Here is a 16,280-nt window from a genome sequence, read left to right on the forward strand (position 1 = left end):
AAAAATTAAAAACAACATTAAGGTCCTTAAAGGGGAATAGTTAGATAAGTTCTAGGCTATGGAATCCGTGCAACATTTGAAGAGTGGAATAAATCTATATGAGCTGACATGGTAAAATTTTTCTGTGTTTCTGAGTTTAAAAAAAATAAGTTTCTATATACCTTATACATTATGGTGCCATTGACCTTGAAAAGAAACAAAACCCACGTGGATGAAAAAATGATCTCTTATTTTCTTTGAGGACTTACATATGTAAAAAGTATTCTTAAAATGTCTTAACTGAGACCCATCTAGATTCTAGGGTTTACACTCATGGAGATGTTCCCTGAACACTATCTAAGTATGTCTCTCCCTCATCCACCCACCTGTCCTGCCAGTCTTTATCACTGCACCCTGTTTGTTTTCTTCATACACTATTGCAATTTGTGTAAATTTACTTTGTTATATATTTATTTTTGTTTTACTTGAATATTGTCTCTTTTCCCAACTAGGTTGTAAGCTTGGTTTTATGTTGTTTTTTTTGTTTGTTTGTTTTTGGTGGCTAGCGGGTGCAGGGATCTGAACCCTTGACCTTGGTGTTGTAACACTATGCTCTAAGCAGCTGAGCTAACCACCAGCCCTAGATTGTAAGCTTTGTAATTTTAAAACCGTACCTATTTTATTCACCAATGTATCCCCTAACATGTAGCACAGTGCGTGGAATGTGGTAGATATTAAATTTTCAAAAAGCCAAAAAACAGATCTTAATTGATAAACAGCAAAAGCAACAGTGGTTATTCCTGGAAAGGGAGAGAGGATTGAGCTAAAGACTTTAGTGTTATCGCTGATGCCCTGAAATTTTTGAAAATGAAAATGTTGCTGTATCTTACTTAGGTAACTTAAAATAAAAATGTAAAAAAAGAAAAATTCACTAAGCCCCCTTCCCAATTTGTACCAAAGAGATATGTCATGGTCTTTTTAATATATTTCAAATTCATACTGACATTTAAATTATTGTTGCTTTTACCACTTTATGTAGGTGCTTGCATTTCTGTAGTTTTTTTCCCCTGTTTTTTGTTTGGTTTATTTGTTTGAATAGAGATTCTTTGGTCAAAAGATTGTGGATGATTAATAGTCTGTTAAACCTCTTTTAATCTGTGATTCTTCTTCCTTGTTTTTAACAAAACTGTGTAGTTTTCCCTGTAGAGTTTTCGAGCCTCATGCAGTTATTTAGCATATTCCTCAGTCCCTTTGTTTATTTTCTGTGAATTGTTATAGTATCAGTCCACAGTGATCATTGCCTATATCCATTAATTAATGTTGGTTTGTAAAATGGTTATATCCTCATTCTTTCATTACTCCTTGGCTTATTAGCTAGAATACTTATATAAAGAGAAACTTTATCTCATAAATTATTTCGTTACTTTAGGTATATAGATATTATAGGATTGGCAAAATAAATGCTTGATTTATTTAGTAGTATTCAAAATTAAATAAAGTGGTTCCCAAGTATCCTTCAAAGACTACTCTCACCCGTAAAGTGGTTTTAATAATATGTACCTGTTTGGGTTGTTGTGAAGATTAACTGAGTTAATATTTAATATTAAACCACTTAAAACACTTTCTGAAAAGAAAATACTATCCTGGTACATAGTAAGTACTATATAAATAAAAGTGTTGGAATAGAGCAGTAGACAAATCATAAAATCAATGCAAAATAGGCTTTTAAGTAACCCATATAAGAATCAGTTTCCAAGATTTTAAATATTTATTGTTATCAAAGTAATATGTCCACATTGTTTTAGAATTCTAATCTAATGGCTCAGAAAAATTATAATTAAAGCCATTTTCAAGCTAATTATGTTGCCATGAGTACAAAGACTTTCCAGGTGTACTTTTGGTCTGGGGAGGGATATATATTGGCACCTACCAATATGAACACTTGTGATGGTCTATAATAGATGGTGCTGATGGAGAAACAGAACTTGGAGAAGTACAACAGAGTAAAAGTGTCACTTATGATCTCTCAAAATTGGTAAACTATCCAGGTTTTAATATATCTACTCCCAGAGGAATTCCAGATGTAAGTATACTGTTTGTTTTGTTTTTATTCTTCTTAGATGTGACATTATTATGTTAAAGGATGTTCAAAATATTAACTTATGTAGCAATTACTGTACATAAAGAAATTTATTTACATGTTTAACTTTTTAATGTCCTTTATGTTAACTGAAATCTTAAGTGAAATTTGGTATTCATCAAAATCACAGTTTTTTCCTAAGAAAAGGAGCTGGAATAGATTGGTTACATTCTGTAAATCTAAAACTATTCTAAAATTAAAAGACTCTTTTTTTAATATGGGATTGTTCTGAAGCAGTATTATAAATTTTACAGAATTATTTTGGAAGTAAATTTCTGTCTGTAATAAACCTAAGTATACTATGACTCTTTTTTCCTGTTTTTTCTTGTCTTTTTCCTCCTCAAAATTCTCATTCTGTATATGAATATTTTTTCCACACTTATTCTTTTTCAACTTTCATCTAATGTTTCAATATTTAATGGTTAATTATTGTGTTGTTGTTTTAATAGAAACTGCATTCTTGATGTTCTTAGGAACTGGGCAGTAGGAAAGAAACTAAAGATCTGAACTTAGGTCTAGTGAACAGATATAAAGTGATGAATCACACAAGAGAGCGTGTGATTCATTAAGGGCTAAATTGCTTAATATAAACCATCAGTGTTTCTGGAAGTGGGTCGAGTACTAGTCTACATCAGAATCCCATGGGGGTACTCAGAAGAAATACACATTCTTGAGTCCTGCTCTTAGACTTAAACTGACTCAGACTCTGGAATCTGTACATTTCACAAGAACTCAAAGTGATTCATAATAAGAACCACTATTGAATGTGCTATTGGAGGTGAGAGAGAAATGAACAGTATTGAAACTTAGAGATCAGTACTCTATTTGGAAAGGGAAAGAACAGAAGATAGAAAACTCAGCATGAGTAAGTATGTTAGGAGAAATGAGCGGTGAATAAGTCGTGTTAGCAGTGCCAGTGGATCCAGTGGATCATGGAAGAGAGACTGGAGCCAGGGAGGCCTGATAAGAGGCTGTCCATACTGCCTACAACTTCTGCTTGCAGTAGGTGAAACCTTTTTGAGCCAAGCAATTATGTCAACTAGTCTTTTAGTCTTCAGTCCTGATTATTTTGCAGGCAGATCCCCTTGCCCCCAACATACCATTATTTTCCTTAATTTCTAGTAAAGGAAAAGTCATAAGCAGAAATGTAATTTGAGACCTCCACTCTACCTCCTTTGAGCAAAATCTCAAAACATGATGTTTTCCAAAAACATATTTTTTTTTGTTCTCTTTCCATCATTAGGAATGGAGGATGTTTGGTTCCATACCAATGCAGGCATGTCAGCAGAAGGATGTGTTTGCCAATTACCTTACTTCTAGCTTCCAAGTGGTAAATAGATTTTAAGAGTGTGGTCTATAAAAATTTGTTGCATATATCTGTGAGATTTTGTAACTCATTAGCATCTTATTGCCTTTTCTTGCTTTGTTATCTGATGAATCAAAAGGAAAATGGTAGCTAAACTCAACAGTTACCTAGATTTAGCTCCAGATTGGTTTGCTACATCATATTTAAGCGAAGGGATGGAGTTTAATTCTTTGTCTACCCCATTTAACTTGCGTTTGGTTTGGTTTACTCCTTTAGCCAAGTGTGAAGTCTGGCAGCAAGAGATCTTCATCTCAGTCCAGCCCTGGTAGTCCAAAGAAGCAGAAGAAGGAAAGCAGCTCAGCAGCCTCCTCCGCTGACATGGAGCTCGACTCAGGTAGGTTTCATCCCATGGCTTCGAATTCATTGAGAAGGTAGGATGAATTTGTATGCTCATTAGAAAGAAGAAGCTCTGTTATGAACAGTGACTAAATAGTAAATCTTTATTTTATTCTTGGAGACCTTAACATCACCACTGTCACTGATAAAAGGTGAATTGGAAGCTATGGCATGGTATGAGAGCCAAATGGACCAGCTAGCAGACTTACTCGGCCAGGCCCAGCAGTGCTACATCTAGGCTGGCCCCTCTGATCAGGACAGTGCTCTGGGACAAGCAGTGGAAAGCATGTGCCCTTCTGCCAGCTCAGTCCCAAAGAGGAAGAAGGGCAGAGCTGAATCAAGTTCTCCCTGTTACCTTCCAAATCATATTAATCTTATAAATCATGTCTCCTCCCCAAGAAAGAGAGGTCTTGAGGAAAAACCTGTCCTAGAAACCTAAAATGGGACACAGGCTTTGCTCTCTGATACTCTAATTTTTTTGTTCTCTTAACCCTTTGGGCTAAACCATGGAACCTGTGGTCAATCAGGATTGTGACAGCGGTTCTAAGCAGATCAGTAGTGGATCAGGACAGTCCTCCTCCAACCTTTTGGATCCCTCCCTTACCCTAACACCAACCACTGCTTCATTGGGTTTCCCCTTGGGACTACTGATGTTCAGAATTTGTCCCCAGAAGGCTATGGAATGGATCCAGACTTTGTGTTAATTGGATAAATGCCAAGGCCAGTCTGAATCCAAGGCTGAAAATTCATTCCTTGTTCTGTTGCCCATCTCAAATTATGCCTAGCTAATTTGGTCGATATAGCATTTTTTTGTGGCTGGCCAGTATGGGGATCTGAACCCTTGACCTTGGTGTTAGATGTTCCGAAGTGAGATGAAATGGCAATAGTAAGATAAAGTAGGGGCTGGCCGGTTAGCTCAGTTGGTTAGAGCCCAGCCTTATGACACCAAGGTACTGAGTTCGGATCCCTGTACTGGCCAGCTGCAAAAAAGAAGAAACTTAAATATTAAGATAAAATGCATAAAGATACTCTAATAATAAGATGTCAGTATTTCAAAGTCATGTGGACCAAAAAAAAAGATATCAGCAATATAAGTTGCCCAGATTCGAATATGAGCTCTCCCCTCCATTTTCAAATCCAAGGGGGAATTTTAAAGTCATGGATTAAATCCTCTTAAAGTTCAAAGAAATTAAAGTCCAAAATTGAATTATTTGCAAAAATGACTTCAAAGTCCAAAATCAAAGCCCCCAAATCATTTTCCCAAGTTTCTTACTCTGCTTAGTCTCAGCCACAGGAATCCTGGATACCTGGGAAGCATTCACAACCTGGGTTTCCAGCACCTACAGCCTTACTTCAGTGTCCGGTCTCACTTTTAACAAGGCCACAGAGTTAGTAGGAAACAGAATTATCACAGCCTTTGTCACATACCCATGAAATTTTTTTTTTTTTTTTTTTTTTTTTTTTTTAAAGATGACCGGTAAGGGGATCTTAACCCTTGACTTGGTGTTGTCAGCACCACGCTCAGCCAGTGAGCGAACCGGCCATCCGTATATGGGATCCGAACCCGGGGCCTTGGTGTTATCAGCACCGCACTCTCCCGAATGAGCCACGGGCCGACCCTACCCATGAAATTTTTAAAACAAGCTGTTCCCCAAAACCCTAAAGCAGTTGTCCCAGCCAAAATAACGTTCCCAGGGCCCAGCACCTCTCAGTGTTATCAAAGACCATAGTCAAGATTCAGTGTTTTCTAAGTGAACAAAAATCTTGGTTTTAGTCTTTCAAGGATGCTAGTCAGTCAGTGCCAGTTGTCTTTCTCCACTGCTGTGAACTTAAATTCACTTGGGTGAAATCTCCCAGGAAGAAATGAATTTTGGTCTTACGCACTTATAATACTGTGGAAGAAAGCCACCTATGCTTGTGAATCATTGAGATACAGTTGCCATCTCAAAGTTCGAGGATTTGTGGTGGTGGCACACCTGTCACCAGGTCCACATGCTTCTGTGTAGGCATCTTTAGCCCTGTGCTGGAGGCTTTTTCCTCTGTTTCAAGTTGGGGAATTGCTAAGGCATGAGAAACCTTTCTTCCAGAGGAAGTTTCTCTCTGTCTCTGTCTATCTGTCTGTCTGTCTGTCTCTCTCATATCAACCTGAGTCCATATGGTGTGGTAAGGCTCTTGGTCCTGAGGCCAGAACCTTAAGGTTCCAATTTTAGTGCCTCCACATTTCTTCCTTGGCACTCAGTCCAGAATGGAATTTGGGGCAGTAGATCTAGCACTCGTCTGGCCTTGGTTTAGTTAGAAACTTGTTAATTCTCTGTCATGCAGACAGACCTTTGCAAAACAAACTATTGATGAGACTAAGAGGCCTGAAATGACTCATCTTCATCCCATCAAGTCTTTGCCTCAACCACACCCCCTAAGGAGTGCTGCACCTGTATAGTAAGCACAGCAGCACCTCCCTGGGGCCTTCCTCTTTGCAGTCAGTGCCTTGGCTCACTGTACCACACTCACCCTGCACTCTGTGCTGGAGGCTTGCTTACCAAGCCTCTGCTGGCAGCTGCCAAAGCTTCTGCCTGCCTGCACATATCTGCTACTTATAGCTCACGGTCCTCAGGCCACTTGCTAAAGGCCCTCTGGGCCCAGCCATCAGCAAAGGCAACTGGTTTTGTTTTCAGGACCTTGGCCTCTTTAAAAACAGCCATACCTGTAAATGAAGTCACCACAAGATGTCATCACCTGCTATGGACAAAGGACTGTATGGCAAGTGCCTCCTTATCCAAACCACAGACTTAGAAGATGGGCCAGTATAAGCCTCTACAAGATGCCAGGATCAGAACACTGAGCACACTGAGGCCCAGGGCCCAAAGCCATATGTCTTGACTCTCCTGGTATCACCCCTCCCCCCAGTCAGTCCTCCCGTTGTCACTTCTCAGTGCTCCCTGCCAGCACACTAAATGTCAGGGGCTCTGAGGGTGTTCATAGCAGTCCCCTTCCCCACATAGGTTCTGATCACGTAAGTGCCCATACAGTGATCAAAATTATCATTAATCAGATTATCAAGGCGAAGTTTTAGAGCTGCTTAGTGAAAGAACCAAATGGGCCCTGCTAACTGATTAACACCGAGGTCCATGGTCTCAAATCAAAGCAGGCCTTTCCACCCCTGTACCACTGTAATCTCCCCCCCACCCAATTGTTCCCTGCCCTGAAGGAGGGGGCACAGCTCCATAAGGAGTAGAAAAATTCAGTGACCTCTGTGGACAGCTCACTCCCAAGGAGCAGAAGAAACACCGAGACAATCTAATTGTCATTTTCTTGTATCATATAATTTATGTGTTACAAGTGAAATGGATTCCATGTCCCAACCTGTGGGTACAGTGATTCAGTCTGAAATGTGAAATATGTGGGTACTTAAGAAAGTTCATGGAAGGATTCATATTATCTTTGAATTCTATTTTTCCACAAACTTTTTGAAGTACTTTTGTTTAGCTGCCTGAATGTCTTTTTCCTATATATTTTAACTTTCTTATGTTAATAGTGTTTAATGAGATGTTTTGTTCAAATGAAACTTGGGTTTAAACTGTATGGTATAACGTATTCCTTTTTTTTTTAAAGGATGACCGGTAAGGGGATCTCAATCCCTGACTTGGTGTTGTCAGCACCACGCTCAGCCAGTGAGCCAACCAGCTATCCCTATATAGGATCCGAACCCATGGCCTTGGTGTTATCAGCACCACACTCTCCTGAGTGAGCCACGGGCCGACCCTTTAAAAGCATTTATATATATAAATAGATTGTAAAATAAATAATTTATTAACTTTATGTTTTCTTTTCTCTGACTGGTACGAGGATCTGAACCTTTGATCTTGGTATTACTAGGCTATACTTTAACCAAATGAGCCAACTAAGCAGCCCCTCTCTTCCTCCTTTCGTTTGTTCATTTTTGTAGTTACTAGTACCATTGTTCTTGTAATTACCTAAACTTAGAAGTTCCACTCATCTTCAACTCCAACCACACTTAAATTCTGTCCTCCCTTTCTAGCCAGTTACCAAATCCTAACAATATCTTAGTAATTAATTTGCCTTTTAGTTCAGGCCTTTCTCTCTTACCTCATTGCTATTGTTGGGGCTATAACTGATTTTTTTTTTGTGGGGGGGCATACTTTCTTTTAGCTTTTTTATTTATTCTTTCCTCTTCTGAATGAGTTAACTTCATAAAATCTAAATGACATTATGTTATTCTTTTCACAAATCTTAGTGCCTATACAATAAAGTTCAGACAGGTTTTACATAGCTTTCAAGATTTGTTTGAATTTTCCAAATTTTTAAAACATGTACTATGTTTCAGACCCCTCTACTAGACCCTGAGGACAGAAAGATTAATAAGACACAGTTCCTTCTACAGTTACTACTCTGTCACCTAGCAATTGCAGATATACATACATCATTTTAATATGAATGTGGAGGCCTGTAGTGATACATATAGAACGATAGTGTTACATATGGCTGCCACAGAACTGATTACAGACTATAATGGTAGCACAAATGAAAAACTGAGCAGCTGTGCTAGATGAAGTCCTAGACCCTTACCAAGAGTAACTTTGAGCTGCATCTTGAGTGATGATTTCAGGGATTTACCAGCGAGATGGGCAGGGTTAGGGCATTTGCAACCATGGGAAATGCAAATGCAGAAGCATGACACATCATGTAGCATTGGGCCAGCAACCAGGTGACAGTTGGCTGTGAAGCCAGGCAGTGCGAGATGAGGGGTGGGAGTAGGCAAGCTCTTGGTCATGGAGGGCCTTGTAAGGCCTGGAGGGAGATTGGGCTTCATCCTAAAGGGGATGAAAAGGCACTGAAGGGTTTCTAATTGAGATGGGAAGGTTAATAGGACCAGATTTGTGTTTTAGAAAGATTAATGTGACAGCAGTTAAGAGGACTGATGTAAGGAAAATGAGTTCAGAGGTAAGGATGACTCTAATATTCCTGGCAAATAGTAATGGGCCTGAAATACAGTAGTGTCTGTGGCAGTCTACAGGAAGGAGTGGACTCCAGAGAGCCAAGGACCTGGGGTGGGACAGAAGGAAAGAGAGGACTCTCAAATGACTAGCAGGTTTCTGTTTTGGAGTCTTCAAGCAGATACCACGGGTGGTACCACCAGTGAGAAGAACAAATAGGGCAAGAGTCCTGATTTTAGAGAAATAAATAGTTGGCCCTCCATATCTGTGGGTTCTGCATCTGTGGATTCAACCAACCACGGATCAAAAATATTTTCTAAAAAATAACAATACAACAATAAGAAATAATGCAAATAAAAAGTACAGTATAACAGCTTTCTAGCATTTACATTGTATTAGATATTATAAGTAATTTGGAGATGATTTAAAGTGGGAGGATGTGCATAGGGTAAATGCAAATATGACACCACTTTATGTAAGGGGCTTGAGCATTCTTGGATTTTGGGATCTGCAGGGGTTCTGGAACCAGTCCCCTGTGATACCAGGACTACTGTACTTTGTTTTGGACAGGGTGTGTCTGTGGGACACCTAGATGGTAATGCCCAGTGAACCCATAGTTCAGGCAAGCAGTCTAGACTAGAGATACAGAATTGGGAATAACCCAAGGTGTATTCTTGCCTTGTCCCTTCTCCCTCCCCGTCAGCCTTCTTTCTGCCCACTCAGTAGCCAGCCTGCACTGCTGGTCCAATTTCTGGCTATGTTCTGCCACGAACTCCAGTCTTTAGTTACATTGTAGTACTGTGGGGCATTGGTTCCAGGACCCCCTCCGATCCCAAAATCCAAGAAAGTTCAAGTCCCTTATAAAAAGTGGCATTGTATTTGCATATAACCTATGCACATCCTCCCATATACTTTAAATCATCTCTACATTACTTATAACACCTAATACCTAGAAATTACTCTATATCTTCATGCCATTGTGCATATTTTCCAAGTATAAAACAATGTACACAGCACAGAAATGGATCTCCCAAGGGGTTTGGTTAAAGTAACTAGCACCAGAAGATGCTGACAGCTCTCCCTGCAGATGGTCTTTTGAGGTGAATTGAAGACATTAGGTGATGGTCATGGCACCTAAGATTCCAGAGTTTTCCCCCTCTCAAGCCAGTTATTTTTGGCCACTGAATCTCTGGGTACACCCAAGTTCAAATAATAAATTTTAGTAAAACTAAATAATATCTCTTAACTTTCTTATTTCAGATGTGGAGATACCTCATGGTTCTCAGAGCAGCAAAGCTTTTCAGTTTCAGCCACCATTACCTCCCGACACTCCTCCTCCACTACCACGGGGAACTCCTCCACCCATCTTCACCCCTCCACTCCCCAAGGGCACCCCACCTCTCACTCCCAGTGACTCACCCCAGGCCAGAACGGCATCTGCAGCTATGGATGAGGACGCGCTGACTCTGGAAGAACTTGAAGAACAGCAGAGGCGGATCTGGGCGGCTCTGGAGCAGGCCGAGAGTGTAAACAGTGATTCTGATATTCCCGTGGACACACCTTTAACTGGGAATTCTGTTGCCTCCTCACCTTGTCCAAATGAGTTAGACCTCCCTGTCCCAGAGGGAAAAACATCTGAAAAGCAGATGCTGGATGAGCCTGAGGTACCAGACACTTGTATGATGAAATGCGAAGTTGAACATTCCTCGAGTCCAGATTCTGAGGCTCCATTGCTTTGTCAGAAGGAAAAGGAAGAGTCTGCTCAGGTAGATTCTCAAGGTGCTCTTCTTGATAATGGCCACGTTGTATCAAATTGTGACATTAGGAATGGAGGCAGCCAGAAGCTCCTTCATGTGGACACCTGTCCTTCAATAGCCACTAAAATTCATAGCCCTATACCTGACATGAGCAAGTTTGCAACTGGAATAACGCCATTTGAATTTGAGAATATGGCAGAATCTACTGGAATGTACCTCAGGATAAGAAACTTGTTAAAGAACTCACCCCGAAACCAGCAGAAAAACAAAAAGGCTTCTGAATAACTGCTTGACATACCACCAAGAGCTATTTAATTATCTATAACTTTATTTTCTGTTAATTAATACTAAGTGGGCAGAAAAAATTGTTTTCCTATTTGCCCCTCCCATGTTTAAAAATCTCTCCAGGGTTTAATTGTGGTCTAAAGTCAAGCCTATTTTAAAGAATGGAAAGACTGGGCTCACTAGTTTGCAATATTTTATTCTCACTGACAGAAACTTGGGCGGGGAGTGTAAGTATAAGATGGTTTAGAGATAGTGCGTTAAGGTTTATACTATTTTCGGATTGTGAGTGTCTGTCAAGAGTGATGATTTTTATGTCTTTTGTACATTGTTTTCCCTTTTTACATTTTGCTAATATCCTGTATATAAATTTAATATATCACTTTTTAAAAGAACAAATTCTAACCATTTTAAATTCATATTTCAACTCCAAAAACCAAATGAGAAAAATCAGGGATGAGCAGCTTTATCCCATTTGGGGTATTTTTGTAAGTGATTTACATGCATCAGTTTCAATAACACTTTTACTTTTTTTGTAACTTCATTCTTCATACAAGCTTGCTATACAGGTATGTTCACCTTTATGTTTAGAGGTTTAAATAAATTAGTTTTCATATACATAATCTAAGACTTTGAATACAAAACAAATGATTCACAGTTAAATTAGTGTGTACATAGCCTTTTAAGTTTGGATGTAAATTATGTGGTTGTAAAAATTAGTGGTAGCAAAGAAAACATAATTATAAGAAATTGCAAGTTTGGGTGCTTTCCGTGGATTTCAGCCTTAAATATAGAAACAGAATCTTTGAAAGTAATTATTTCGAAACAAATGGAGGGCAGCTAGTCTTTGTACAAAAATAATTTTCTAGATTTGAACCCTAGATAATAAATAGTTAAAAATAAAGTAGACATAAATTGCTTTTAATTGTCAATATATAAGGTGGAGCTGACACTTGGGAGAGCATGGTACTGATAACAGCAAGGTCAAGGGTTCGGATCCCCTTACTGGCCAGCTGCTAAAAAAAAAAGATAGAGCTGAAACTATGGTTTTTGTCTTTATGTGGAATGCCATTACATCTTTACACTTAGTCAAGTCCATGAAAATAAATGTTTACATGATCTTGAATTATTAGTCTCAGGCAGTGTTATCCTGCTCTCAGGCCAACAGAGGGAGCAAAATAGAACCATTCCAGATTTAGTTTCCATTTTTGAAAACTTGAGTAATCAAATTTACTGTTCTCTAAACAGTAAAGGGAAGGAAAATTATGTGAAAGGGAAATTTATTTTTAAGGCCTTCACAGAACATACTAGAAATAGAATAAAACGTTAAATGCTTTTGGCATTTTTTTCTATGAATTTAAACACATAATAAAAGTAATCCTTTACAGTAGTTTACGTAGTGCTTTTGCACACATTATCTTACTCAACATTTCTGTCAGGCAAATACATTATCACACATGGAAGTAAGGAAGGGGAGACAGAGGATAAAGAGGTTTGTCAACATTCAAGAAATGGTTCTTGAGAGGCCAGCCTTCAACTAAAGACTTCACTATTTCCTAAATCGTAAAAATAGTTGCTTAAATGCCCCTTTAAGTGTCACATTTGTACAGTCATCTGTGAAAACCAGAGATATCTTAGCAGTTATTTCTTTACCATATGCCAGATATTATGTTAAGGTATTTTTGTGCATTACTACATTTTCACAATCACCATATTAGGTAGGTGTTGTTAACTCTATTTTTTTAGAGAAAATGCCTAAGACACACAGCTAAATGACCTAATAAACCCAAATCCAGATATCTCTGACACCCATATCCATTCTCTTAACCACTATACTGCCTTCCTGTCAAAAGCTCTATGAAAGCACCAATTTCTCAAAAAATTGGCTTCTATTTAATTACTTATTGAGGGCACACTTGTTAAGTGTCATTCAATGTGTTTTGAGGCATTAAAAGAAGAAATGATAGAAGCCACCTATAATGAGCATAATTATATAATCATAGGAGAATATTGATTACAATTCAGTAAGTGGCCATGTGACGAGAGTAGGGTACTTGGGCCTTTTTGGGATGGTGGGAGAATCACCTAGGGAGGACCAGCTTCAAATTCCCAAAGCCACTGGTTAAATAATTCATTTGGAGCATATGTGAAGACTTGTAGAAAGATAACCCTTGAGCTAATCCTTAAAGTGTAGGTAGGAGGGTTCCATAGACAAAATGAGCATTGAAATGTACAGGAAACAGCATGAGTTAAGCAGGAACAAAACTTCAAGAAAACATAGGCTGATAGAAAAAAAGACTTTTTAAAAAGTGGCATATTCGTTGATTGAGTTGCATATTCATTGATGCTGAGAACTGTGGGTTGTTTTGCTATGGGGTTTGAATTCTATTAGGGAAAAGGATCTAAAAATCCTTCAGTTGTAGTGACCTCATCCAAGTGATATTTCAAGGAGAAAAATCCTAGTGCAGAATTCAAATGAAGACAGGAGACTAGTGAAGGAAGCACATAAAAAGAGGACATAGTTGCCTTGAGGAGGTGTCCCATTTTTTAAACGTATTCTGTTTGCTGTATTTGAGTACTGTGAAGAGAATGTTTGGCTGAGGAAAAAGTTATTGTTTGGACTTGTCCATGCTGTGACCGGTCTCCAGGTGTGGGTAGGTGAGGTAATAACCCAACACTTGTACTTCAGGATGGACGGAACAGGGGTGGGGATCTGTTCCTAATCTTTACCTTGGGTTAAAAGGAATGTGAAGTGTAATAAAGGTTGCTAAAACAAGGCCAACTCTTTGTCACCTTGAGCAGGTAAGTGGAAAGAAGACATTGCCCTTACTAAACTACAAAATGATCTATTTCTTCCTTTTTAAAAAGGTTGCATTTCCTTAAGTGGTCAAAAGACTGTCAACTTTCTACTAACAAGAGGCTTCAACTTGATTTTATTTTTCAACTTCTCTGCTGGAATCATTTTGCTCTCTGGATTACACTTTTGTAGATTATCTTTAGCAGGCAAAACCAACAAGAGCTTTGTAACAATTTTTAGTACCCAAGTGTCTTGTAAGGGATGACTCAGTTCCCAAGAGCCCGAACTGTCTTCATACAACCTGTCTTTTCCTTCAGGATTTAGGAAAGTTCTTTACCCCCCACCCCCCACTTCAATTCCCCCCCCCCCTGTTTTTTTGGCAGCTGGCCTGTATTGGGATCTGAACCCTTGACCTTGGTATTAAAACACTGTGCTCTAACCAACTGAGCTAACCAGCCAGGCTTTTTCCTTCAACTTAATAGATTCATTTGATTCAGTGGTGTAAATTCATTTCGAAATGTTTAGGGTGAAATTATTTTGTTAAAGAAAAGTGTTCACAGGTTTTTTTTTTTTTTAATTTTTTTTTTAACATAGGCCCTGTTTATTTATAAATAGTTCTTAATTACAGAGCCATTTCTATATTCTTAGTAAATTAGAAGTCTCTGAACAAGGCATGTTTTGTAAATCACCAGCAGTGTAGCTAGAATGTTTATATTGGAGTGAAGGGGGAAAAAGTGATGGCAGTCTAAAAAGAGAAAAAAATTTTTTTTAGTGTCTCCTAAACAAAACGGCTGCATTTGTGGGGTGGAGAGGAGGGGGGTGGGGAATGGAGTGAAGTTGTAAGATTAGATTAAGCTGAAAGACCTTCCTTCCTACTCATATACTTTTCAGATTGTGTCTTAGTTATCCACATTTGGATTCTGAATTTGTGGATTTTATGATTTTGAGAAGTCTCTGTAGAATTCATATCCTTTACCCTTCTTTTAGCTGATGTGAAATGTCTACACATTAGGTCCAACTTCAGCATGTTTTCATTTGTAATTATACCCTTTCTTAGCCATTTAAAGAGTAAAATGTGATACTCGATTTTTCTTTATTTAAAGTGTTTACTTTTTAAATTGTAAGCAGAAGGAATAATAAAGCCATAAATTTGAAGGAAAATAAACCATAAAGACCACACCATTTTTCTTCATACAGTACAGAAATTTACTTTCCTACCAGAAAAAACTAAAACCTTTTTTTTTTCTTTTCCAAAATGGAAATTTTTGATTTTGTTGCTGATTATAAGTGTAATACATGTTTGTTGTATAAATTCAAACAAAACAGAATAGTATAAAGTAAAAGTTTTTTATAATTACAACTTTCAAAGAAAATTATTGTTCACAGTTTCATATATCTTTTTCCTGGACAGATACATGTAACTAAGTTTTTGGTTTTTTGTTTTTTGGGTTTTTTTTAATGTTTTGTATATATAAATGAATGTTTTAACAAAAGTGAAATTATACTATACTTTTCATGTCAATATTATTATTCTTAATGGCTGCACAGTAGTATACCACATATCACTCAATATTGTTTACAATATTTTATTTACAATGCTGCAGTGAACATTTTTAAAGGTAAACCTTTGAATATTTGTGGAAATGTGGATAGGATGCATTCTTAGATTATAAATCAGATTGAATATCATGTTTATTGGTAATTTTTATTTCTTCTATGAATTGTCTTTTTATATCCTTTGCTCATTGTTCTATTGGGTTATTTGATGATATAACTTTTGTTAGGTATGCTACAAAATTATATTTTCAATTTGTCATGTATATTTTATTTATTTTTATTTTTATTTATTTTTATTGGAACATAGTCGATTGTACATATCTGTGGGGTACAGCATTGAATATCAATACCTGTGTGCAATATGTGATGTTCAAATAAGGATAATTAGTATATTCATCATTATACAGTGTAATCGATTTTCGTGTCGTGTATGTTTTAACTTTCGTGTGGGTGTGGGTGTGGGTATGGCTGGCATATATAGTGATCCAAACCCTTGACCTCTAACCATGGCCTAACCATATTTTAACTTGTCAATTCAAAGATTTGACTTGAAAGACTTTGATGTTCTATTTTCTTTTTTTTCTTTTCTTTTTTTTTGTCAGGGATCTTTTGTATATGGATCGAATCCTGGACCTTGGTGTTAATAGCACCATGCTCTACCCAATTGAGCTAACTAGCCAGCCACTAAGAGACTGTTTTGCAAGTTCATCTTCTGGTATCAAATAATGTTTTTTGGCTGAAACCGGTATTGCAAAATTAAGTACTCCCTAGTATTTAAATGGTGATTAGACTATCCCTCCGAACAACTCTACAAGTTTGTTTTCTTTCTTTTTTTCTCCAAGTTTATTTTTGCATAAATGATTTCACTAATTACTGTCCAGATTTCTCTCACTGTGCCCTAACATCTCACTATATTTTAGTTTTTCTTTATGAATAAACTGGGAAGATCATGTCATTTTCTTTCCTTTTATTGGATTTTTTTAACATATGGATTAAATGGAAAAAATCTAGAAAGAATGACTATAGCAGAATGCCAAAAATACTTCTATAACCTAACCAAAAGAAGGAACAGATCATACTATAAAAAAATTATGATCCTAATCCTTTTATTATA

The 16,280-nt window shown here is 37.6% G+C and overlaps 1 protein-coding gene across 3 annotated transcripts in view; it reads left to right on the forward strand.

Moving 5' to 3' along the window:
• The window catches only part of ZCCHC8 (zinc finger CCHC-type containing 8), a 24,997-nt gene extending 13,555 nt beyond the window's left edge, over positions 1-11,442 (forward strand). Inside the window, exons 11-14 of one of the 3 annotated variants that reach the window (XM_063085739.1) lie at positions 1,941-2,062; positions 3,363-3,449; positions 3,702-3,819; positions 10,034-11,442. In XM_063085739.1, coding sequence (XP_062941809.1) covers positions 1,941-2,062; positions 3,363-3,449; positions 3,702-3,819; positions 10,034-10,815 — 1,109 coding nt within the window. In that variant the 3' untranslated portion in view covers positions 10,816-11,442. The remainder of the gene's footprint in view (positions 1-1,940; positions 2,063-3,362; positions 3,450-3,701; positions 3,820-10,033) is intronic. The other 2 variants (XM_063085741.1, XM_063085740.1) reach the window with 2 other exon arrangements.
• Positions 11,443-16,280: the final 4,838 nt, after the last annotated feature.

The sequence above is a fragment of the Cynocephalus volans genome, chromosome 2 (genome assembly GCF_027409185.1).
Source record: "Cynocephalus volans isolate mCynVol1 chromosome 2, mCynVol1.pri, whole genome shotgun sequence".
NCBI lineage: Eukaryota > Metazoa > Chordata > Mammalia > Dermoptera > Cynocephalidae > Cynocephalus > Cynocephalus volans.